At 45.7% G+C, this 25,467-nt stretch overlaps 3 protein-coding genes and 1 long non-coding RNA gene across 4 annotated transcripts in view; 3 read left to right on the plus strand and 1 right to left on the minus strand.

The window, feature by feature from the left end:
* The window catches only part of CD164L2 (CD164 molecule like 2), a 35,113-nt gene extending 30,640 nt beyond the window's left edge, over positions 1-4,473 (plus strand). Inside the window, exon 6 of the mRNA XM_083456259.1 lies at positions 3,592-4,473. Coding sequence (XP_083312385.1) covers positions 3,592-3,598 — 7 coding nt within the window. The 3' untranslated portion in view covers positions 3,599-4,473. The remainder of the gene's footprint in view (positions 1-3,591) is intronic.
* A 2,944-nt stretch (positions 4,474-7,417) lies between these two features.
* Positions 7,418-16,833, plus strand: LOC310684661 (ficolin-3-like). Its single transcript, XM_083456105.1, has 6 exons — positions 7,418-7,841; positions 10,594-10,629; positions 13,163-13,290; positions 14,052-14,181; positions 14,930-15,064; positions 16,527-16,833. The coding sequence occupies exons 1-6, from the start codon at positions 7,751-7,753 to the stop codon at positions 16,766-16,768; spliced, it is 762 nt and encodes a 253-aa protein (XP_083312231.1). The 5' UTR covers positions 7,418-7,750; the 3' UTR covers positions 16,769-16,833.
* Positions 8,714-10,135, minus strand: LOC310684902. The gene is made up of 2 exons (XR_014514948.1): positions 9,057-10,135; positions 8,714-9,023 (listed from the first exon to the last, which is right to left on the minus strand). It is a non-coding gene; the product is annotated as an uncharacterized lncRNA (long non-coding RNA).
* A 6,812-nt stretch (positions 16,834-23,645) lies between the features above and the next one.
* The window catches only part of MAP3K6 (mitogen-activated protein kinase kinase kinase 6), a 43,823-nt gene continuing 42,001 nt past the window's right edge, over positions 23,646-25,467 (plus strand). The window contains exon 1 of the mRNA XM_083454727.1: positions 23,646-24,431. Coding sequence (XP_083310853.1) covers positions 24,080-24,431 — 352 coding nt within the window. The 5' untranslated portion in view covers positions 23,646-24,079. The remainder of the gene's footprint in view (positions 24,432-25,467) is intronic.

Raw genomic sequence — 25,467 nt, forward strand, 5'->3', positions numbered from 1 at the left:
AGTTTGATTTCTCCAGGGCTCCAGTAGTGGTATTGCTTACGGTCTTCCTTCTGCAGTGTGACCTGTTTGCAGGGGGCACAACATGATGCTTAGGTCTTACTTGGTGAGAAATCCCTACCAAACAACAGTCATGCATCTTTCCAAAAGTAGCCTAAGATGAGCAGTGCATTGGGGGGCATCCTGCCTTGGGCAAAACCTGGTTCTCCCACAAGCAGCAAACTGAAAGCTGTTGCAGTAAGGGTGGATCTGGGGCAGCTGGGGAGCCACTTGATAGTGGTTTAATAACTTAGCCTTATTTGCTCCTGGAAATGCAGGGAGCAGGTTGATTGGCTGGCTGCAACCTCAAGCCTACTAGCATGGGGGGGGGGGGGCTACAGGGGCAATTGCCCTGGGCACAAAATTGTTAGGGCATAAAATTTCAGCCTCAATACAGCTGGTAGGCACATCCTGCTATGTGTGAGTTGTCATTCTCACCCTCTTAGGTGAATGAACCAGTAGCCTGTTGGCCATTATTGTGCAGAGCATGCAATTGCACAAGGACCTATACAGTGGTGCCCCGCAAGACGAATGCCTCGCAAGACGGAAAACCCGCTAGACGAAAGGGTTTTCCGTTTTGGAGGTGCTTCGCAAAACGAATTTCCTATGGGCTTGCTTCGCAAGACGAAAATGTCTTGCGAGTTCCTGCGGGGGTTTTTTCCTCCCCCCCCCCTTTTCCCCAAGCCGCTAAGCCGCTTAACAGCTGATCCACTAAGCCGCTTATCAGCTGATCCGCTAAGCCGCTTAACAGCTGTTCTGCTAAGCCCGCTAAGCCGCTAATAGCGCTAATCCGCTAAGCCGCTAATGGGCTTGCTTCGCAAGACGGAAAAAACCGCAAGACGAAGAGACTCGCGGAACGGATTCTTTTCGTCTTGCAAGGCACCACTGTACTTGCTTCTGCTTAGATCCCTTGCTGCACTAATCAGTTATTTCCCATTAGTGAACACATCTGAAGCCTTAACATTCTTTAACTTGTGCACTGTTCAGGCTGGGGAGGTGTTTAATGGGTGGAAAGAACATGAGTAACAAAGAGCCCCACTTCAAAGAAGATCAATTTTCCCCATGGTAGTGTGTGTTTATGCAATCCCACAGATGCAAATAAAAGCCACTGAATTTGGCCTCCCAGAAAAAGAGTCTGTTTTTAAAAGAGAGAGAAAAGCAAGCAAGTAGGTTTCTTAGTTTGCTTGAAAACATGTGAACAACGGATGCTGTAGTCTTGGAAGCCTGGGGAATCGCAAACTTGAGTTTCCAGTGAGGTGGGGGGCTACAGCACCCTGGCCCTCCCCCATTATAGCAAAGTTCAAATAAGTTAGGTAGAATCAGGTAGGTTTGCAAAATTATGCAGGTCAGCTTGTAGTATTTCAAGTCTTAGCACAAGGGGTTTTTTTGTTGGGGGGTATGGTTTTGTTTTTTAAAAAAACCAAGGCAGAGAACACACCATCCCAAGTGATAGCACAGAAGGTACAGGAGGAACAGGGAGCTGTTGCCCTCCAGAATATGTTGCTGGACTACAACTCCATCATCTCTGACCACTGACTGTGCTGCCTGGGGCTGATGGAGTCTAGCCATATCTGAAGGGCCTAAGTTGTCCTTCCCTGAGTGATAGGGTGTAATCTGTCTGAATATCCCAGGAGTGGGTCTTGCTCTTCCCCCTCCTGGAGTGCATCTGTCCACCCACGAAACGGCATTTGCACTGTGAGAAGTGTCTAAACAAACACTGGACATTTACAGGATTTGGTCCTCCATGTGGGGGTGGAAACAGTGTCTTATTCTCAAGAGATGTCTCAACAGCAGGAGTGTCACCTCAGGTTTTCGTTTTGCTTTTCAGATGATGGGCTGGGAGAAAGGGGATAAGATTTTCTGCAAAACGGATACCTTTTGGATACCTTTTTAGCTGTCCCAAACAACAAGAACCCACAAACAAACCATGCAATTAATGATAATTGGTTGTGATTACCATTTTTCATACCACAGAATATCTAGAAATCTCTGTGCTTCTAAGGAATTTTTATATAAGGTCTAAAATGGGCTGGGTGGGGGGAAGAGAAAGTGAGATTTTCATCAAAACACACACAGAGAGAGAGACTGTTCTGAATCACGGTTCAACCATTCTGGGACTGAACTCTTGACATCACCTTTGAAAGTACCCAGTTCCTTTCACTCATGTTCATGAGAGTTACTAATTCTTAAATTAGATTTATACCCCATACCTCAGCCAAGATGGCTGAAATAAGCCCATGATAAAAATCCATTGTAAATTATAGTCTCTGATGTGGCATTGCTGATCTCCCTCCACAAGTCTCTGCATATCTGTCTTTTAGTAAGACCCTGTATTATATGGGTGTGGGGTTTTTTGCTAGTTTCCATTGCAGGTTTGGCTGGCCATTAGACACCCCCATGAGTGCAAATCTTAACATTAAAACTGGTCTGAGGCTTTAACACTGTGATCATATGCATCAGGTGCACAACCTGTTGCCCCGCCCCCTCCCAATGTTGTTGGACTCTGCCCCCATCAGCTCCTACAAGGGATGGTGGGAGTTGGAGTCAGAGAGCAGCTAGAGGGGCACTGGTTCCTGGGCCTGATAAACATCTGTTCAGAAATTAAGGCTGCAATGCTATACCCAGTTAACTAGGAGAGAACCCCGCTGAATTCAGAGTTTCAGCTCATTCCTAACCATACCTTTTCAGAAGTGTGTTCTATTGAATTCAGCAGGAAACATCTTGGTAGACATGCTTAGGGTCGCTCTGTAAGTAGGTGAGTATAGAACTGCTGCCTGACAACAGTCTTTTGCATGTCTACTCAGAAGTAAGTCATCTGGGAATAAGCTGCACTGAACACTGTTGGATGGAGCTAGTATGAACTGTGCTGCAAACTTAACTTTTCCTCACTTTTCAGAAACAAGGAGAAAGTGCCTCTTGTAACTTGAGAATGGCCAGCTTACAGCTGAGATGGTCTTGTTCCCAACAATTTAATTCTTCTCTTCTGCAAAATTGGGTATCTAATTTGGTACCCAAATGCCTCATATCTTGGATGTTACCATGTATTGATTATTTTATTTGATGTTTCATATTTAACAGCATTCAGGGAGTGACATGCAATGGCACAGCACCTGATGTGGCGTATGTTTGATAAGATGCAATGGTGCATAGGTTCTGGCAATAGAGAGCCGTTCACATTTCATGATGCCCGCCTGCCTAACTAGGGCACAGGGAGCAAGGTGCTAAGAAGTCTAAGTTGCTCTAATTCTGAAATCAAAATCCCTAAATTTTCAAATTAAAGAGTTCTGCAAATAAAGATGTGAATGGTGAAGCTGGCAGTGCTGACACATGCCTGTCATGAAATCCGGCCATTTACAAATTACACAAGTTGCACCTTCCTGGTTTACCAGGTGAAGTTGTTTCCAGCGCTGAGGGGAAAGCAAGGGAGAAGTCGCTGTTACAGATCTGCCATTTTGGCTGAGCTAGGTGCTCCCCCTGCTGTCTGTTCTCTTGCCTGGTGAAGTGTTTTCCCCACCCCCCTGTGTCCCCCCCTTCTCATTTGTTCCATCACATTAGGATCTGATGGCTGATCTCCAGGGAGCTGCCTTGATAAGCGTTTCTCTTGCGGGAGGAGTTGCTGGAGAAGAAGAGGCTGCCTGTGGCTGCATTAGGAGCCAGGACTCTTTCCCTCTCTCTCTTCTTCAAATGGAGCTGCTGAAGTGGGAGATCTGCTCCAGACCTAAACAGCCTATTGTCACGATGGGTGATGCTTGGCTCAGATACCTGGACCCTTTAGACTTGCTGCGGAAATAGTAAAAATATATACATGAGATACTAGCAAGTTCAAGCTGCAGGGATCTGCTTCGTATGTAACTGTGTGAGGTTAAGGACACCTTCAAATGATTGTGGGGTTTTCTTTCTATTTCCCCCCCCTTCTGTGCAACCTGCTTTTGGTTGATTATCCTTATTCTAAGCCCACAAGAATCCTGTTTCAGTACCTGCCGGTCCTGTATATTTGTTTCTTAAATGCTGCACCAAAAGTGGAATGTCCAGTGGAACTTGGGGCTACTTCACCCGTGTGACTTCTTTCTCCCTCCACCCAATATTGTTTAAGCCAGATCACTCTAAAAGGTCAGAGTCTTATGCAGATGTCAAGACACTTGAGTCGCGATGTTAACTTCTTGCACAAGAGAGTTGGGGTGGGTCTCCTTCACGCTCGTTCTTGCGGGTGAGTTTCCGGCAGGGGAGTTGCGTCAGAGCAGCTGACTTGTTAACGCTGAACCCAACCGATGTTGGACTTCATTGGAAGTTGCCTGTCCGTTAAAGAGTGGATCCTTCTAAGAGTCCAGTTCTCAGCTGCCTCCCTGGAAAAACAAAGAACACCCCTTACTGTGGAATGGCAGCGAACACAACAGGGGAAGACGTCTCTAAAATAAAACAAAATATTTGTGGAATGCATTTTGTGTTTTTGTTATTGAACAGTTTGTACTTCTACGTATTTGGGGATAACTTTGATTATAGCCACAATGTTGTAACCTGCCCTTCTTTCATCTAGTGCCATTGATATTTCGGACTCCCAACTCCCATCATCCCCAGCGAACATGGATGATGGTCAGTGATTATGGGAGTTTTAGTTCAACAGCGTCTGGACAGCACCAGGCTTGGGGAAGGCTGCTGTAATATTTCTCAGCTACTGCTTTTATAACATTATTCTACTGGAAAATTTGTTTAATTGAAATACTTCTAAGTGGCTTTTCTGTGCAGCTTGCAAGAGTGAAAATTTATGCATAATGTAAAAAAGAAAAGAACCCTACCACACACATATCTTCTTTGTTCCCCCAACTGTCCAAGATAAAACCAATACATGTACTAATTAAACCACTCTTCACAGCACTGCCAACCCAGAGTCCAAGGCAGGCAGGACCTTACCACCATCCTAGTAACAAATACTTAATATTACTCTAGCTAAAGCTATTGAACCTGGGAGCTTCATATCGGATGATATGGAGGCGATGTGTTCTTGTTGCGTAAGTTCATTGGCTGTGTTTGGCAGAGCTGAGCAAAAAATGTATGTACTGGACCCTCCCCCCGAGAAGCAGAGGCACAGTGAAATATAGCAACTTGTTTCTTACTTCCTTTAAAGAAAAGGCTGTGCTCAGAGTTGTTTACCTTGATTATTTATTTGCAGTCTTCAGCCATAATGGTTCTCAAAGCGGTTTCAGGATAATAAAATCAGATTTATAGGTGGTCCCCGCCGTTCTCGCTGTGATGCATCCCTGGAAATATATGCAAGCACTGGAAAAGGTACATTTCTAAAACAGCATGATGGCTCTGGTCTGAGAGAGTACCAGAGGGGAGAGATTAGACCTTAGCAGCAAGGATGGATTTTGCAGGGTGGTGGGGTTGAGCTGCCCATTAGTAGGCTCTGTTGAGCTTTCACAGGGAGGGAGCAGCAGCGGCATCCTGAATGCTGGGAGGTTGAGAGCCACTGTTTAAATTCTCCATAGTGCCCTGGATTGATACTTTAGGATATGTATGTTTTTCTCTATACATATATGCATCCTGAGCACTAACACTCCAACAGATCTTGCATCCCCATTAGGTTTCCAGGGGGGGTCACCAAAGTCACAACTCTGTTTCTCAACGCAGAACAGTTTCAGCTTCTCTGTGTCTTTTAAATGCAAACTGGATCAGATTTCTCTCTCATCCCCAGGGCTATTTTTATAGAAAAAGAGGTGCCAGAACTCACCATGAACACCTCCCTCATTTTCTTAGAATGGCAATGGTGCCTTACCTGAGAGGTGTCGGAACTGAGTTCCTGTGAGTTTCCCCTGGAAAAGAAGCTCAGCTCCTTCCTAACAGAAGCCCACATATGCACATACTCATTAGTAGGGATGGGATTCACAATCACAGACTGATGTGACAAGTCGTCCCCCCCCCCGCAATTCCCTAGGACAAACACTATTCATTTTGCGAAATGGTTCATAAAAACTCAAACAGGGAACCTTTGGACTATTCTTATCACCTAATTGGCTTTGATTCTTCGAAAAATTATGAGCCCTGTAAATGTAAAGCTTCTCATTACCCATTATCACCATCCATTTGTATGCCCCCAGAGGTATTGAATTTTATCTTGAGTTGTGCACAATGTGAAGTCATCAAAACGCAACGTCCATTTCAGTTAGTTTTTACAGAATCATACCCAGCTTTTTTAAAGTGTGTATTTGGGTAGAGGAAGTTACTTGGATGTTGTTTCTGTGAGTGTATCTATCATCTATCGATCGATTGATATATATCATTTGCCACAAGAAGACTGGGAAAGAATCAAGGTGAAACAAATCATATGCACGTTTTGCTAGGAAGTAACCAGGATTGAACTGGATAGAATTAACTGCAGAATAAACATGCATTGGATCAGGATAAATGTTCTCCATTCCTAATTTATTCTGTCTTCCCCTCACCCCACGCTCTCTCTTTCCTTCCCTCCTTTCCCCCCCTCCCTCCTTTTCTCTTTCTTCCCTTCCCTGCAATTGGAGGCCAAGCCCCCATGGTGTTCTCTTGGACTTACTGCTCTGTATAGCTGCCATAGCAAACCTCATCCTCTCTCTTCCTCTCCAAACCTGCTTTTAATAGTCCCCACTCCATGATTTAGAATACATTCACAGGGTGGTGTTTGCCCACAAGTGACATAGAAGTCAATGGGTATGACATGAGAAACTCAGACTAACACAGAAGTCTTGACTTTCCGGGCCAGGGTATGGGTTGTATTCATGAATTCTGTGTCTTTAAAAATACGCTACTTGCTCAATATAGAAAAGAAACACGAGCCCCTCCCCCCCCCCCCAAAAAAATCCAGTAACATTTACATTTTAGGTGAAAATATTTACTGCCTGTCCTCCCCAATGTTAAAAAAGTCTCTGGGTTGTTTCCTCTTTCATGTGAGAAATAAATGAAAAACATCACACGATGAACTGAGGGCGAGAAATGAGAACCCTTGCGCAATTAAGAAATGACCTCTGTTTTCTTTATAAAGCTAGGCTTGATCCAGTAAGCTTTATGACCTCCCTCCGCCCCCAAGTGAACAATCCTGTCCTCATGCACTGGAGAGACAAAACAGATAAGAAACAGGAGAACAAATGTTAATGGCTCCTTTAGCACCTCCATAAAACAGAGTTCAAGGGAATACACAGTTCGAGAAACAGTTGCAACATTATGATGCCATCTTCTAAACAGCTGCCCTTCAGTTTTGTTTTTTTTGGATTTTGTGTGTGTGTGCTGCAAAAAAATCTCCTGTGAAAATGCCAACAGTCACTCGAAACCTGATCGGCTCATGAACATGCAAACAAGGAAAAGCTCAGTATCAAATTTGCCTTTTCTGAATGTTGTTTTCACCCCTACTCGTTAGGCAAATAGAAGGGGAAAGTCTTCTGCACAAAGTGAAGTTGTGCGTGCTGCAGTTTCCTTTAAAGGAAGAAAGAGACTATTGATTTGAAGTCTGGCACACGTTATGCTGTTTGGGTGAGGCAAAACATGACCTCTTCACCACCTCTACACATACCCTCTGGGAAATGGGAAATTAATAGCCAATAATAGTTCTTTATTGCGGCTTTCTTGACTTGGAACCATGTTGGGAAATCTTCCCAATTTACGCCACCTGGAGTGTCATTGGTCCCAACGAGTATATAAGGAGAGCAGGACAGGGAGACAGTGAATTGCACAGAGGAACAAGGAAGCCATGCATCTGGAGCTGTGTTGCAGGGTTTTTGCAGTCTTGCTCTGTTTTCCCACCTGGATGGAGGCAACTGGTGATTCCAACAAATGCGCAGGTAAGAGATTTTAATTTCTTGCCAGTAAGTAAAGCCATTTTATATACCATGTCAGGCCAATGGTCCTGCCAGCTCCATATTGGCAGCTCTCTGTGATTCATATGGCAGGTGGGAGGAGAGTCTTCCCCAGTCGTACTTGGAGATGCCATGGTTGAGCCTGGGACCTTCTGCATGAAAAGCATGTGTTCCACAAATGAACCATGGCCTCTTCCACCCTTGGAGAATGCTGAACATCATACAAAGCTCATAATGGGAGGAGTGATTTCTACTTTTTGTGAGTGGTTTCTACATACTTAAAGGTCGGCACATCCCTGGGTACACAGAAATATATATGCCTGTAAATTATTGTTTTTAAAAGCAAAACACCAAATGGTCTGATGAGGACCTTTGAACTTCTGAAAGCATTCAGGTGTCAGATGAGATTTTATGGGAGGTGAAGAGGGAACTGGTGTGCTCAAGCCCTTAATAGTTTCTGGTAGATAAACTAGGGTTGGAGGAATGTGAGCTGAGAGGCTAAATAACTCAGCTCCCAGAATTATTTCAGGAGGATGAAAGGGGGGGCATATTTTCCAGCTGTTCGGAACCCCCACCCCAAGTTATAGCAATAGGTTTCAATCCTGAGTCCTAGAAAGCAAGGCATTGGAGCCTGGGAAAGGGGAAAGACGACTGTTTCCCTTTCCTGAAATATCTCTCTCTCTCTCTCTCTCTCTCTCTCTCTCTCTCTCTCTCTCTCTCACACACACACACACACACACACACACACAGTGGCTATAAGGTTTTCTGAATCCCTGAGCAAAAGCATTCCTCTTAACAGGTGGGGGTACACTGCAACATTTTGTTTCAGGTACCACCTGATATTTATTTATTTCTACCTTTCCCACTTGATTTTCACCCCCCTCTGTGGAGTTGTGCTGTCCTTTGAACTGTGACACTGGTGCAGTGCCGATTACTAGTAGGCAAAGGGAGGTGACTGCCTCAAACAGCAGATGATAGGGCAATGGAAGCATCTGCCTGGCTGTTTTCCCCATGTCCCCCTGGTTGAAACTTTCTCCTCTGATAGAGTTGTCAGTGTCATATGGCCTGCCCTATACCCCTATATACTAAGCAGCCAGTCCTGGATTGTGGTCTTCTGCATAATGCCCAGGGGTGTAAGTTTTTACTGAACATAGCAGGGGTAAGGAACTCCTGGTCCGTGGGGCAATTTTGGCCCAGCACAGGTCCCAATTTGGCCTGTGGAGCTGTTTCCCCAGAACCATGCCCACCTGGGCCAATATGTAACATCAGGTGTGGCACAGTTAGGGATGCAGCTGGCACGGCTGCACATGCAAGTTCCCCATGGATAGCACAGCTGATCCTTGCAGAGAGAAAGGTTGCTCGCTGCTTGTCAGCTGATGGGCGGTGACTTCAAGCCTGCTGCATCAGGGAGGAACTGGATTGTGCAGCTGATCCCTACAGAAAGGGAAGTGTTGAGCATATAGGGACGGCAAAGTTCCTTGACCTGTGGTTCCCAATGACAGAATATCATGATGACCTGAAAATGGGCGGTTCAAGGACACATTCCAGCCAGGCATAAAAGAAGGTGTGTAGCTTGTTGAAGGGCCAGAAAAGAGAGGCTTTGAGGGCCACATGTGAGCCTCCCCATCGTTGAAACAGGGTCTAATTTCAGGTGGACACTGACATTAGCACAGAGGGTGAAATACTACATTTCCTATCTTTTCCCACAGAAGTGAAGATTGTGGGTCCTTCGGGTGATTAGCAGCTTTGCCTTCCTGAAGGGATGTCCTGGGTTTCCCGGAGTGGCAGGAACCCCTGAGAATCCTGGGAGCTGTAGTTTGTTAATGGTGCTCAGAGTTGTTAAGAGACCCCAATTCTCCTCACAGAGCTGCCATTTCCGGAGTTCCCTGAGAAGAGGCATTGATTGTTAAACCACTTTGGGGTTTCTAACTCTGTAAGGGGAGTAGGATCTGTCCCACCTCTTAAAAATAAACATTCCAGATCCTAGATATGCCAAAAACAGAAATAAAGAGAAGCATGGCAATCTTCAGTGTAGCAAAGCCAGGGATTGATTTTGGATGGCAGGTGTGAAACTTCATACCTGCAGCACTTGTTGGGAGGAACTTAGCCTGTAGACTCCCTTCGGTCTACCAGCTGACCTCGTGGCTACAACATCAAGTTAAGTTTTGTACACTCCCCCCACCCCCCCATTTCCCTCAACTCTCCCACTCTTTATGGGTGACATCTGGAGAACTGGAAAGTGTGCCACAAGTTTGTGACATTTGGTGAGTCCTAATCAAGGTATTAAAGGGACGCGGGTGGCGCTGTGGGTTAAACCACAGAGCCTAGGACTTGCCGATCAGAAGATCAGCGGTTCAAATCCCCGTCACGGGGTGAGCTCCCATTGCTCGGTCCCTGCTCCTGCCAACCTAGCAGTTCGAAAGCACGTCAAAGTCCAAGTAGATAAATAGGTACCGCTCCGGCGGGAAGGTAAACAGCGTTTCTGTGCACTGCTCTGGTTCTCCAGAAGCGGCTTAGTCATGCTGGCCACATGACCCGGAAGCTATATGCCGGCTCCCTCGGCCAATAAAGCGAGATGAGCGCCGCAACCCCAGAGTTGGTCACGACTGGACCTAATCGTCAGGGGTCCCTTTACCTTTAATCAAGGTATTGCCCAATTGTGGGTTTTGGAATCATTTCACCTTCAGTGTATTGTTACGATTTACTTAGTAACAAGTTTGTTTTCTTTAAATATCAGGTGATCGAGGAGATCTTTTGGCCCTCTGCCAATCCGGTGAGTTTCTTTCTTGCTTCTCTTGGGAAATGCACCCTCTGCCATCTAGTGGCTCAACTTTATAATAATCCTCAAACTCTAATATATAAAATTGCAAGGATGTTGTCACGTTGCAGTTCAGTTTGCCCCAGACAGGTGGCACTGAGAACTACAGTGTGACAAGCTACTGGGCCATCCAGCAGGTGGACCAGTGGACAGAGATGCAGGTCAAGGTGAGTGAGGAGGAGAGGCAGGTGGGCAGCTCAGGCAATTAACCTAGGTGTAGCAAAGGGGAGGGATCTGGAGAACAGAGATGAGGGTGGGCAGCCCAGGCAAGTGGCCCAGGTGAGGAAAGGATGAAGGAACTGGAGGACAGAGATGCAGGCAAGCCAGCAGGGGGCCCAGGTGAGTTGCAGAGACCTGGTGAGGTCCAAGGTTTTCTTTTGTGAGGTGCAAAGGGAGGGAGGAGGGGTTGGCCAGATGTTCGGGAAGGAAGGTGGGGGCTGACAAAGTTCAAAGGAAGGGGGGCAGCAGTTGGTGAGTTGGAAAGGGAGGGTTTAGGGGGTTGGCGAGAGAAGCAAGTAGGGCTTCAACCCTAGTGTACTATATGTTGTTGTCGTTTAGTCGTTTAGTCGTGTCCGACTTTTCATGACCCCATGGACCAGAGCACACCAGGCACTCCTGTCCTCCACTGCCTCCTGCAGTTTGGTCAAACTCATGTTGGTAGCTTCAAGAACACTGTCCAACCATCTCATCCTCTGTCGTCCCCTTCTCCTTGTGCCCTCCATCTTTCCCAACATCAGGGTCCTTTCCAGGGAGTCTTCTCTTCTCATGAGGTGGCCAAAGTATTGGAGCCTCAGCTTCAGGATCTGTCCTTCCAGTGAGCGCTCAGGGCTGATTTCCTTAAGAATGGAAAGGTTTGATCTTCTTGCAGTCCATGGGACTCTCAAGAGTCTCCTCCAACACCATAATTCAAAAGCATCAATACATCATATAGTACACAAAGACAACAGTGTACTATATAATGATCCACAAACTGCCCCCAAATACCTACGCCATGGGTAGTCAACATGGTGCCACCAGGGATGATGGGAATTGTAGTCCAGCAGCATCTGAAGGGCACCACGTTGCCCACCCTAATTGCTTATGTGACAGTAGTTCCTCAGGACTGGCACGATAAGGAAGCAAGCCCATTGTGAGCTCTTCAAAGCCTCCAACAATTCTCCTTTCTTCAAAGGCATAGGCGGACTTTGAAATCCCACAGCTTTTCTTCCTTCCTTTCATTCATTCATTATATATGGTTTAACATTCCCTTTTCGTGGTACGAAACGCGACTGAGCTGCTGATAAAATCCCAACATCATTAGGCAAAGCAGGGGCTGCTTCTAAATGCTTCAAAAGCTCCAGTGAATGAAGTTTCACACGCCTTATAAATGTAGAAGTGCTATAAAACGTAGAGATAAAAGGATGTCTCTTTTACCCAAGGGCCAGTTTAAAAATGTGGAGTAAAATTTGTAATCTGCATTAGCGACCTGTAGGAACACTTCTAGGCTAAAAGCAGACAGACTAAACAAGATCACTCTCACAAACACAAATAGCAAAATGAGAAACCCAGCTTTTGCGTGGACATTTTATAGTCTACAATGTGAAAAAGGTGAGCTTTAAACTGTGTCGTAAACAACAGTAATATTACATTAAACCAGAAGCTCCCAAACCTTTTTGTCCACTGCCCCCTTGGTTCCACAAATTGATCCCCAGTGCTCCCTACCCCACCCTATAAAAATATTTATTAAGAATATTTTTGGACAGACCAATAGGGAAGATAATAGCATAATAAAATTCACAACAGTCACAATTAATTGCACATTCATTCAAAATCCAATTAAAACCAATTAGTTAGATAAAACCAATGAACTTGATCCAGTGATACCAGCTTTTCAAAATCTCATTCACACTTCCAGCACTCCCCACCCTAGGTAATCCGCCCCCCCATCCCCGCAGGGGTGGTACCACCCTCTTTGGGAACCGCTGCATTAAACAAGTGAAAATGAACCTATGGAGTCGTCTTAATGCACAGTCATCAATATCTGCAGGTTTTTTCATTGGTAGCACTGATGTTATGGAATTCATTCCCTGCTGCATAAGAGCGGCCCCCATCTGTATTGGCATTCTGCTGGCTTTTGAACTGTTTGCACAGGCATTCCTTTGACCTCTTGACCTATTTAATTGGTGTTCTGGTTTAGCAGGATTTAATTCTGGATTTTAGAGTTGTTGTTGTTGTTTTTTATTTTGGTGCCATGACTTGGATTTTATAGTTTTAATTGGATCCTTTTATTATGTGTTTTTATTCCAAATGCTTATATCTATCTGAATGTTTCTCTCATTGGTTTTTATACTTGTAAACAGCTTAGAAGCCTAATCTGGCATTAAGTGGCATATAAATAGTAATCATAAAACAACATTAATTGGAAACTATGGTGGTGTCCCTAGCTTGCTACGTTTCCTGCCTCCATTGCCTTTCATCTTGCCTTTTGTCATTTGGCATATTCTCCCAGCACCAAGAAGCTGCAAGGAGCTGCTGAGCAAGGGGGAGTTCCTGAGCGGCTGGTACACCATCTATCTGCCGGGCTGCTGGCCCCTGAGGGTCTTCTGTGACATGGATACTGATGGAGGGGGCTGGCTGGTGAGTGGCTGCTTTGAGGTGAAGGCAGCGCTACTGCAGTGTACTACGCCCTGCATTGTTATTGGGATTTTTTGCTCCCGTTGGGTTTGAGAATTTATTTATTAAACATATTCGCCGCTTGTCATCTAAATGGTCTCCAAGTAATTTGCACTAAAAAAAAACACATATACACAAATAACATAGAGAAGAAAATTCATGTAAAACATTAACATTCCATACAACATGGGGAAATCAAGCTCTCTCTCTGACACACACACACACACACACACACACACACACACACACAGAGAGAGAGAGAGAGAGAGAGAGCATGCAATGGAAAACTTTGTCATTACACTAACATGAGAACACGGTAGTTTTTCCAACCCACTAACTAGCAGATTAAAATAAAAACACAAACACTGATACTCCTGCACTCCATAGCCCAGAAGTTGGCCCCCTTAAAAATCCCCTACCCATACCTTCCAACACAACGCAGCCCAAATCCAGGATGTCATTTTCCAGGTCTGCACTTCCATGCCTGTGAAACCTAGGGTGGGAAGCAGCTTGCACTCCAAATGTTGCTGGAGTCAAACTCTTAGCAGCCCTATCAGGCACAGTCAATAGCTAGGGGTGCTGGGATGTGAAGTCAAGCAACAACTAGAAGGCCATAGCCCCTGCCACTCAAACACTGGATGTGAGAGACTGAATGAGAAAACAATACATTTACAGGCGATGTACTCATTTTTTCTGCAATGTTTGTTTCTATATCTCTTTCTCAGGTGTTTCAGAAGCGGTTGGATGGGTCTGTTGATTTCTACCGTACCTGGAATGACTACAAGAAAGGCTTTGGGAACCAGCTATCGGAATTCTGGCTGGGCAACGAAAACATTCATCTCCTGACACGGGAGGGTAACCCCGCCTTTGATCTGGGGATAAGGGTGGAGGGGAAATTAGATTTGGTTTACAATGAAAGCTGAAGTTGCACAGCCATACCTCGAAATTCACACTTCTCTGAATTTTGCAATGCAGTTCTCCAGTTAAGTAACGTGTACAAAAAGTGCATGTGCAAGGGTAAAGTCTGCATACAAATGAATGTATTAGAAACAACGTAAAAATACAGGGCATTATATTGGGGAAAATAGTGTGCATAAATGTGTATATTCCCACACAAATGCATTCATTCATTTAAAACTGATGTAAACATGTGGGGAACTGAACTTAAGATTGGAAATCTGAAAGAAACCAGAAAGGACATATTTGCCAATCCCTATCTGGAAAAAGATTCTTTCCAGGGACCTGCTATGCTATTGTGAGCCTCTGGGAGGCAAAAGAGAGCTGTGTTTTTATTCCATCACAACAATAATATTGGATTTATTTGCAGCATCCTATCTCTGCAGGATTAAAAAATACAATGTCTCCACTGCCCTCTTCCACCCCACTATTCTGATAGCAGCCTCCAGTTCAAAACTTTAAGACACCTAATGATGTGTTTTGATATGACAGGCGCAGGAACCATTTTTCAGCCTGAGGGACACGTCCCATTGTGGACAACCTTCTAGAGGCTGCTTTGGAAATATTTCTTGTGCCACATCACACATAAGTTTTTCAAGTGTGCAAAAGGCAAAGTTGTGCTGAATTTCTGTCCTCTTTTCCTTAGGGGAGCACCAGCTGCGTGTGGACTTGGTAGACTTTGACGACCGCAAAACCTTTGCTCATTACCAGTCCTTCCAGCTCAGGGGAGAAGAGGAGAAGTATCAGCTTGTCGTGGGGCAATTCCTGGGTGGCACTGCAGGTGAGGGACTTCAAACCTGCTTTCCACACGCACTCTGGCCTGGTTCACATGCCGCTTTAAACCAGGAGTGGGGAACTGGACTGGAGATAACGGATCTCTGATATCAGATGGTATCAGGTGACTGACAGGTCGGCATGGTTTGCCTAAAATGGTCGTCTGGGCCAAATGCAGAGGCCTGGTGGGCAGGCCTAATTAGGCCCACAGGCCAAAGGCTCCCTGCTGCCATTTTAAATTATAGTTAAGCTTACCTATGGTTTGAAGGTGAATGTGCAGTGCGCTGGTGCACCTGGTGAGATTTCTCCTCCCTGCTTGCTCTGCTGCACTGCTGTGTGCTAAGTCATCCTTTGAACTTGGGCTCGTGGTTTGTCTCTCTCCAAACAAACTAAGAACTTTAAGCAAGGTTTTTTTCTTGATTTGTTTGTAGGGGGGAAATAAACCACAACTCTGGGTTTGGATGAGCCAAACTATGGCTTAGCACAGTAGCAGCAGGAAGAGGGAGGAATGAAGGGATATGGCAGGCCAACAGTTACCCACCCCTGCTCTATTCTAGCCTGCTGCTGTCAGGTATATGGTGAACGTGGTGAATCAAGGATGATCCAACAGATGTTGTACATGGAATTGGAGGGGCGGCAAATCTTGTCCTTTTCCTCAGGCAGCAAAATATATTGAGCTGGCCCTGTCACCTTGAAGACCAAGATATTTAGTATTCACTCATTCCAGACCTGGGATTGCTGTTTTGTTACTCCAGCAATGGCTGCTGTTGGAAGTGTAACAGCAGAGATCATCCTGGGTGCAACTAAAGGGTTAATTCTGTTACTGTTAAAGTCAGCTAGCCAAGAGGGGAGGTGTGGCTTAGCAACTAGGCAGAGCAGCATGATGTTTGCTGAGGTAGCACATGCTCAGATTGGTTATGTTGGCCTGAGGGAGTTTTCCTCTGTATGTTTGGTTGATGTACAAGGCTTCTACCAAAAGAAAGACAAAACCTCCGTTTCTTTCGCCTCACATTATACACTGTTTTTGTTCAATTTCCTCAGTAAACAGCTATCAGGATTTCTCTTTTCACTGCACTCCATTTGCATTATTTAAGTGAGTTAGCTAGGAGCTGCCAGGTCTCCAGCTCCTGACAGACGCATCACTGGCACCTTACCTGCCCCCACCCCTGTGCCTAGAGCTACCATTTAAATTTCCTACAGTGCCCTGGAGCAGTACTGCATTGGGGGCACTGTGGGAAATTAAAGTGGTTGTTCTCACACCCAGCAGCCGCTCAATACTGATCAAAGGGCTGCTTCTCCTCTCAACCAGATGAGCCCACTGGGGCCTACTGACATGGAAAAGGCACTTTGACCGACACTCCCTCAGACCCAGAGGCACTGATGCTGTGGGGGGCGGGGAGAGAAATGTAATGGGCAGCAGACAAAGGAAAAAAGAGAGCACTTTTACACCACCTCTTTCTGCTCTGCAGGTGACTCCATGACCTTTCACAGCGGGCAGCCTTTTTCCACCCATGACAATGACAATGACAGTGGGACACAGAACTGCGCTGTCACTGTGCATGGAGCTTGGTGGTATGCCAACTGCTATAGGGCCAACCTGAACGGAGGCTATCCAATTGGTGATCGGAAAGGGCAAACCTATGGCATTGACTGGGCAACTGGCAAGGGCGTTGGCACCTCCTACAAGCGCACAGAGATGAAGATTCGCTAAAGAGATCCCATTTGAGGCCTAGAAAGCAACCAAAGAGAATGAGTAAAGCTAAAATTAAGCAGCTATATGGGTGTTTGTGTGTCTCTCTATTTTGCATGAGGGATTATTCTGCTTCCAAAATCTGTTCAAGTTATTAATAGGTGAGGGAGAGGCTCCATTAGGGCAAAACGTTTACTGTCCATACGGAGGATGCCTAAGAATCAAGAAATTTCAAATCACAAAGGGCAAAATCAATAATAACAAAAATACAATCCACCCCAAAGTACCTGATTTATTCAATAAAATACTCAAATACTGAAACTGCAGCTAGCTATTTATTTATTTGCTTGTTAGCTACTGGATCAAAGAGCTCTCTAAGCAGTATGCAAATAAAACACACCTAAAGTCCACCGCTGCCAGTTAGAAGACTTAATATTTGGCAACCCTTGTAAATGGATATGTCTGACTTTGTTTTGAGCTAAATGAAGCAGCACCCTCTAGCCTAATTCTGGCCACATTCACACCATACATTCAATGCACTACAATACCTCTTTAAACTGTCATGACTCCCCGTGAAAAATTCTGGGAGCTATAGTTCATTAATGGTGCCGAGAGCTGTTAGGAGAGCAGTATTCACCTACAGTTCCCAGAGTTCCCTGTAAAGTGGGATTGTTTGTTGAACCGCTCTGATAACTGTAGCTCTGTGAGGGGAATCGGGGCCTCCTCACAGCTATCAGTACCCTTAGCAAACTACAGCTCCCAAAATCCTTTGAGGAAAGCCATGGCTGTTTAGTAGTGTAGTGCTTTAAATGGCTGGTGTGAACCTGTCTGCTGTGACTGGCAACAGCTTTCCAAGGTTTCAAGCGGAGTCCTTTCATTTTCCAGTCCTGATTTTTTGCGGGAGCTTTTAATAGGAGAGAGCAGAGGACTGGATGTCCTCGACCTCAAGGTAAGTCTCTATCCAGTTCACTTTGGTTGCCAAGGGAGGTTATGTAGGGATATTAAAATGTTTGACAAGGCAATTTTCAACCATGGGTCATATCTGGATGAGAAAGAGGCATTAATAAAGCTAGGGCTGTAATCGGGAAGACCGTGAGTGCATTGGTATTGGAAAAGTGAGTCAAAAAGGCTTCAGGCCTATCCATTCTCTGTTTTCATACTGCCATGAACCTCTTTACTTTTTCCACCAGGTATTTCCTTTTGTTTTCTGTTGTCAGACTGTGGTTGTTTACTTCACTTATATCGGTTTTATACCATCTTAGCTGATAGTTCCCACCCAAGCATTCTGGGAATTGTATTTTGCTAAGGATGCTGACAATTCCCTGTTAGCAGCCTCTAGCACTGGCCTCCCATCACACAACAGCAATTATCATAGTTCTGAGGGAAGTAGTAATACCTGTTAAAAGTATACTAACAAACATATTGTTATGAGCACCTCGTTTCTCTGAGTGGTGAGAAATCCCAGGGGTTGTGGAACAGCATTTAATCAATTTTGTTTCCTTTTAGGGAGGAGATCACTGGAGACTCCTGGGTGGTTTGTAATATTTACGTTTATTTACAAAATTATTTAGTTACTTGATTTCACAGCATTTCTTTAGCGCTTGATTGTAACTAAAACTCTTGAGTGGTTTAACAAAAAAGACTCCCAGCAACATTAAAACATTACAAGTATCAGCTAAAACAACAACAACAGGTAAAAACAAGTATTAAGAACATTCAAAATATCATTAAAATCAGCAATGCCAAAAAGAAATTAAAACACATGTCTGGATTCTGCGGATAGGCTCCATGGTTCATTTTGCATAACATAAATCCCTGCATATTTTACATAAACTAAAACATTCAGTATTCCATTATTACATCCATCAAAACTTATTTACACTGTTGAATTTATCTGCCAATGTTTTCAAGTGTACACAATTTGCCCCCACATATTCAATAAACATTTTCCAATCTTCCTTAAACGTATGTTATTCTTGTACTCTTATTCTATATGTTAGGTTCGCAAGCAGCACATATTCCATCAGTTTAAATTGCCATAGGCAAAAATGTTTTAATTGGGCACCAAAGGATACAACAAAACTCCTGAATAATGGAAACAGGCAGGGAGTTCTAAAGTGAAGGTGCTGCCATACTAAAATATTAACAGTGTCAGTTAACAGTGCCAGTTCCACAGATCAAAGTGGCCAATTGGATATATATATATATGGGGGGGGGGGTAGCGGTCCTGAAAGTAAACCGGTCCCAAACTGTTAAGGGCTTTATATACTAATAGTAACACCTTGAACTTGGCCCAATAGCAAATTGGCAATCCGTGCAGGTCTCTGAGCAAAGGTGTTAGATGCTGACAGGGTCGCATCGCTGTCAGCATCCTGCACAAGCTGTGGTTTTCCAGATCCAAGGAGCAAAAGCAAAGCCCCACGTGGAGCACACTGCAGTAATCCAATCCTGAAGTAACGAAAGCTTGAACCACTGGGGGCAAGCTTTCCTAGTCCAGAAACTGTCTTTTCTGTCATACTGTCCGCAGATAGCCAGTGAGGCTACCTGGGCTTCCAGTGACAAAGATGGACATAGCATCCGCAGACTGTGAACCTGCTCCTTCAGGGGCAGTGCAGCCCCATCCAGGGCAGGCAGTTGGTCAGTTTCTCAGGGGCACTGAAACCACTCACCCACAGCATCTCCATCTTGCCAGGTTTCAAGCTCAGCTTGTTTCTCCTCATCCATCTCACCCACTGTGACTACACAGCCCCTCCATTTTATGGAGAAATGGAGCTGAGTGTCATTGGCCCACTGATGGCACCTTGCCCTAAAACTAATGACCACTCTCAGTGGATTCATATAGATATTAACTCGCACTGGAGATAAGACAGTTCCCTGCTGGAATTAGTGCTTCCGCCTTTGTTTACTTGTGTCTTACTGGAACCTACAAGAAAGTTAATATGTTTCTAAACTGGTAAAGGTCAGACAGGTATTCTGCATTTCCTTTCTTCTTTTTTTAAACAAAATAATTATGTTTTAATGTACTATAACATTGTATTTCCTATACTTGTCACTTCCAAGGAAAGTATGCTTAATCATTTATCCATGGTATTTTGAAGCTTATTTATCACTTTAACAACAGAAATGCATCAAATAATTCTAGCTGGTTATTACTTTTAATATCATGAATGGGGGCCATAAACTTGCAAACTGCTTTCACGTCTGTCTTTCTCTCATTCTTCCACTGAAAGTAGTTCTGGAATTCTCTATTATTATTATTATTAAATAATACCCCACCCATCTGGCCAGGTCTCCCCGGCCACTCTGGGCGGCTCCCAACAGAACACTAAAAACAGAATAAAACATCAAACACTAAAAACTTCCCTAAACAGGGCTGCCTTCAGATGTCTTCTATAAGTCAGATAGTTGTTTATTTCCTTGACGTCTGATGGCAGGAAGTTCCACGGGGCGGGTGCCACTACCGAGAAGGCCCTCTGCCTGGTTCCCTGTAGCTTTGCTTCTCGCAATGAGAGAACCGCCAGAAGGCCCTTGGCGCTGGACCTCAGCATCCGGGCAGAACGATGGGGGTGGAGACGCTCCTTCAGGTATACTAGGCCGAGGCCATTTAAGGCTTTAAAGGTCAGCACCAACACTTTGAATTCAGTGGCTAGCAAAATTTTGTCCAGCTCCCGTTTAATTCCCAGTCATTGTATGATTTGACCATTATTCTTCCAATATCCCAAATTTGGAAAGGATTAAAAATTCAATATATCCCATTATATCCTCAATGGTGTTTTTTTTTTTTAAAGAATCCCCCTCATTTAACTTTATCACAGTTCCATTACATATGCAAGAAATCAGCCCCCTGTTCCTTTCATATCCAGCGTCAATACTCAACCTTTCCTAATCAGAGGTTAAATACCAACAATCATAGAATCATAGTTAGAGAGGACCACAATCGTCATCTAGTCCAATCCCCTGCAATGGAGGAATCTTTTGCTCAATGTGGGGGCTCAAACCCACAACCCTGAGATTAAGCGTCTTATGTTCTACCAACTGACATTAAAAGCATCTTATAATAATTCCCCATCATATGTGTTGGTAGTGACTCAGCCAAATGTGTAATCTATTTTAACATGGTTCTCTGATATAAATTTGCCTATCACATCTTTTGCCATCTTAACTTGACATCATTAATTTTTTCTCATTGGGAGTTCTGCATTTCAGAACACTTTAGTACAGGAATATGGAAGCTCTGGCAGAATACACTCTGTGGTTTCTAAATGGTTAATGAGGAGGAACAGGACAACATTGTTGAACAGGAAAGGGCCAATGGAAAAATTGCAGCTGCTGGAGATTACCTTAATGGCCTTGGCAAGTATTCTATATGTTAGGGAAATTACAGGTCAGTGGCCTGCAATTACTAGGAAAGAGTTGGAGGTTTTTATGGAAGGTTGAAAACCATTTTTGCTACACCTTTCTCTCAAACTGTGTGTAAAAAGCAGGGGTTGGGAACCCTCCTTTACCCCAGCCCACATGGTCAAGGTTTCTATCTGCCCTGCCTGTTTTTGGCATCTTGAAACCAGCCAAGAGAACCACATGAGTTTTTAAAGTGACTAAGAATTGTTAGCAAGAGGCAAGCTGAGTAAGCAGTAGTGCAGTTAGGTGATTTTTGACTGGCGGGGGTGGTGGTGGTAGTGATCTTACAAGCACTCCACACTTTGGATGGAAATGTGAATTACTTTAGCATGTGGTACACCAGCCCTGCTGTGGTTTGAGGGCTCTCCTGCTCACTCTGTCCAAAAGTCCTGCACTGATGACACCAATGGAAAAAGAACAGTAATTTTTCAGCCTGGAAAGATTTTTATGACCTTCCCTTAGGCTCACACAGGAAGCTTATACAGAGTCATCCCACTGCTCCATCTGGCTCAGTATTTTCTACACACAGACTGGGAGATTTCTCCCAGCCCTATGTGGAGATGCCAGGAATTGAGCCTGAGCTAAAAACAACTTTTGTTTAAAAGAACTTCCTTATGTTGCTCCTCGCACCCTTTAAGAGAGAAAAAGGGGATTCCCCACCACAATTACTTAAGCACATTATAAGGATGATGGTTATCAGAAAAAAAAATCCACAGTGAGGCAAGGCCTGTGCAGGCCAGTCTTAGGTGGGTAGAATATTTCCACTCCTGGGTGGCATTCTAAAAAACAAAAACAAAAAACCAGAAGTGTTCCAGTTCTTAGAAACAAACTCTCATTCTTTGGAAAGTGACGTGGGACAAATTTACTAACAGAGTGATCCAGTCTGAGCAGTGCACCCGCTGACCTCCTGCTGGTAGGACTGTCTGGAGAAGACGGGAAAATTAGCTGTAGACTTTTATACCTCCCCATCCCTGGCTGTTGTTTTTCTGTCCATATGCCCTCTTTCAGTTCTCCACTTCCTCTCTCTCTCTGCCTCAACTAAGAACCAGTAAGACTTACCTGTGCTCTTAAGAGTTTCCCACGTGGTTTTAAAGATGCATCTGTACCAGGTGTTTTCTCCAGGTTGCAGCCTCCAACCCACACAGCCCCACCCCGATTCTAGTACCAACACATCCTCATTACAAAAAGCTTCAGAAATACTACTGGTGTCTTCACACCTCAACCTGCAGTATTCCATCGCCCAGGGAGGTTCAATGACCAGGAATGGCATGTTCCAGGCTGCCACGTCAGTGCAGTGGAGGCAGTGCAGGATTTGCACACAAGCTGAATACCAATTCATAAATAAATACACTACATTTCAAGTGTTACGCAACTGGTTAAAAAAGTAAGAAAACCGGGGAAACAGGCTCTAAAACAGACATTATTGTTCTGATGTGACAAAAATATACAGTACGTAATGGCTACAATGTTATATGTCATGTTTGGTTTAAATCTGCAGAAATCAGCATTTCTTTGGGCCAGGTGTCCATAAGCTGTCAAACAGCATTGGTGGCAGGTGACATCAGGTGCAGGATATGCAGCCTCTTAAATGTGATTTAGAATTGGCAGGTGTGAGGAGCTTCTGGACTGCCTGGTGTTGCTAAACTACAACTCCCATCATCCCTGGCCAATGGCCATGCTTGCTGGGGCTTATGGGGTTTGTAGTTCAGCAGCATCCGGAGAGCCAGAGGTTCCCCCACCTGGTTTAGGGCCACAACATGACATAACCCTACCCTGTGTGGCCCTGAGGCCCACCTGAGAGCTGTCCAAGGTCCACTGTTTCAGAAACACTGACATGCCGTTGCTCTCCAGAATTTTACAGCTGTTGTCTGAAATCACATTAACCACGCTCTGTAAAGGTAAAGGGACCCCTGACCATTAGGTCCAGTCGTGGCTGACTCTGGGGTTGCGGCGCTCATCTCGCTTTACTGGCTGAGGGAGCCGGCATACAGCTTCCGGGTCATGTGGCCAGCATGACTAAGCCGCTTCTGGTGAACCAGAGCAGTGCACGGAAATGCCATTTACCTTCCCGCTGGAGTGGTACCTATTTATCTACTTGCACTTTGACGTGCTTTCGAATTGCTAGGTTGGCAGGAGCAGGGACCGAACAACGGGAGCTCACCCCGTCGCAGGGATTCAAACCGCCGACCTTCTGATCGGCAAGTCCTAGACGCTGGTTTAACCCACAGTGCCATTAAACACCAGCTGCATACACACCATACTTTTGAAGCACTCCCCCAGAGAATCCTGGGAACTGTAGTTTGCAAAGAGCTGGGAATTAAAGCTCTGTGAAAGGTAGACTACAGCTTCCATGATTCTCAGGGGCAGAATGTGTGCCCGGTGTGTGCCCTAGGAGCACCACCTGTTGCCATTCTACTTTGCTGTATACTTTAGGTGGCGCACGTGCCGGATATCGCCCTCACTCGAGGTGGGAGCGGCAGGGGGGAAAAGGAGCCGGACGCGGGTGCCAGGAGGAGGCACCGCGGAGCAGACGCCATGGAGACGTCTCTGCGTGTGCGCTCGCCGCTCTCCTCCTCCGCCCCCTCTTGCATAATCGCCCCGGGGGCGCTGGCGCTGGTCTCGGGGTGTTTGCGCCAACAGGAAAGGCGGCGGGTCGATCCCTAGCAGCGCAGCACAGGAAGGAGAAAAATGCCCAGCGCGACCCACCCACCTCGGGAACTAGTCGAGGAAGTTTGGCGGGGCGGGGCGGGGCTTGGCGATCCCACGTGGGGCTAAGATGGACCAAGTTTGGGAGCTGTAAATAACCCTAAAATCGGAGGCGGGCGGAAAAACAAACGCAACTTTTCTGCCTGTTGGTTCGTTTGGGGCGAATCCGCGCAATGGCTCGTTTCTTTCTTTAAAAGAGGCGCTTTCTGACTCCGAGGGAATCGCAGCATGGAAGAGGACAGCAGCAAGCTGGGAAGCGCCGGGAGCCTCTGGCAGGACCCTTTGGCCATCGCGCTCACCCCCAGCAAGCCAGTCTCTGCAGGGAGCCAGGGCGCCCGAGGGGGCGGCGGCGGCAGCGGCAGCAACGGGGGCGGCAGCAGCAGCAGCAGCGGCGGCGGCCGCGGTCGGGGCCGACCCCTGAGCGTGGTTTACATCTTCCCCGAGGATCTGGAAGAACGTCTGCCTCTCCAATGCCTGCGGGAAGCCTGCAAGGAGGTCCCGGCGACGGAGCTGACGACGCTGCCTTTTGGCACCGTGGCGCTGGGGGACACCGCGCCCCTGGATACTTTCTACAACGCAGGTGAGTCCCTGCAAACGCGCCTCTGCCTCAGCCGGCTAGCGGTTCCATCAGTTCACCTGGGAAGGAAACCTGCCCAGGTCAACTCTGTGGGGGAGCTGAGGGCATTGGCAACTCAGAGCTTAACGCCGCGGTTTTCGCCCAGATTGTCTCGGGTGGACCGATACGCTGCAGATGTGATCAGACCTGATCAGATGTTGCCAGCTTCCACCGCAGCAAGGCTCCTCTGCATGTCCCCACGAGGGTGGGAACGTCGTCCATTTAGTGAATTTCTACTCGCACTTATAAGTGTCCCGAAAGACAGCTGGCAAGCCTGGTGAAATGGAAGCAGAATTCTTCTGCAAGTTTGAGTCTACTGATTCAGGACTCAATGGTGACCAAGGTCTCTCTCTCCCCCCCCCCCCTAGGTGTTCGGTGTATTGCACATTGACTGGCAGCTGCTTTCTGGGGTTTGGGGCAGGAGTCTCTCTCAGCTCTATCTGGAGATGCTGGGGATTGAACCTGGGACTTTCTGAATGCAAAGTAGATGCTCTACCACTGACCCATGGCCTATCCCTAAAGGCTATGAAGGCTGTGCTGTTGTTGTCAGTTACTGCTGTTTTAAATGGTCATCATCTACACATTTTATGATTCTCACAGAAACTTTGCACAGGCTGTACCAATTGTGTTTTGTGATGTTTGGGTCATATGGTTAATTCCACTCCACCCCAAGCATACCTATCATAGAATCTTAGAGTTGGAAGGGTTCCAAGGGTCATCTAGTCCAACCCCCTGCAATGCAGGAACCTCAGCTAGAGCATCCCATGACAGATGGCCATCCAACCTCTGCTTAAAAACCTCCAAGGAAGGAGAATCCACTGCCTCTCTAGGGAGTCCTTTCCACTGCTGAACAGCTCTTACTGTCAGAAAGTGTTTCCTAATGTTTAGTCGGAATCTCCTTTATTGCAACTTGAAGCCATTGGTTTGCCAGAGCAGGAGAAAACAAGCATGCTCCCTCCTCCATGTGACAGCCCTTAAGATATCTGAAGATGGCTATCAT

Source organism: Podarcis tiliguerta (assembly GCF_965153285.1).
Source record: "Podarcis tiliguerta genome assembly, chromosome: 8".
NCBI lineage: Eukaryota > Metazoa > Chordata > Lepidosauria > Squamata > Lacertidae > Podarcis > Podarcis tiliguerta.

What these genes read in the sequence shown, in the direction of transcription:
- LOC310684661 (XM_083456105.1), top strand. Translation starts at nt 7,751, where the DNA reads ATGCATCTGGAGCTGTGTTGCAGGGTTTTTGCAGTCTTGCTCTGTTTT. An exon ending in TTTGGCCCTCTGCCAATCCG is followed by an intron (nt 10,630 to 13,162) that starts GTGAGTTTCTTT and finishes ATATTCTCCCAG; the next exon opens with CACCAAGAAGCTGCAAGGAG. An exon ending in CTGATGGAGGGGGCTGGCTG is followed by an intron (nt 13,291 to 14,051) that starts GTGAGTGGCTGC and finishes TCTCTTTCTCAG; the next exon opens with GTGTTTCAGAAGCGGTTGGA.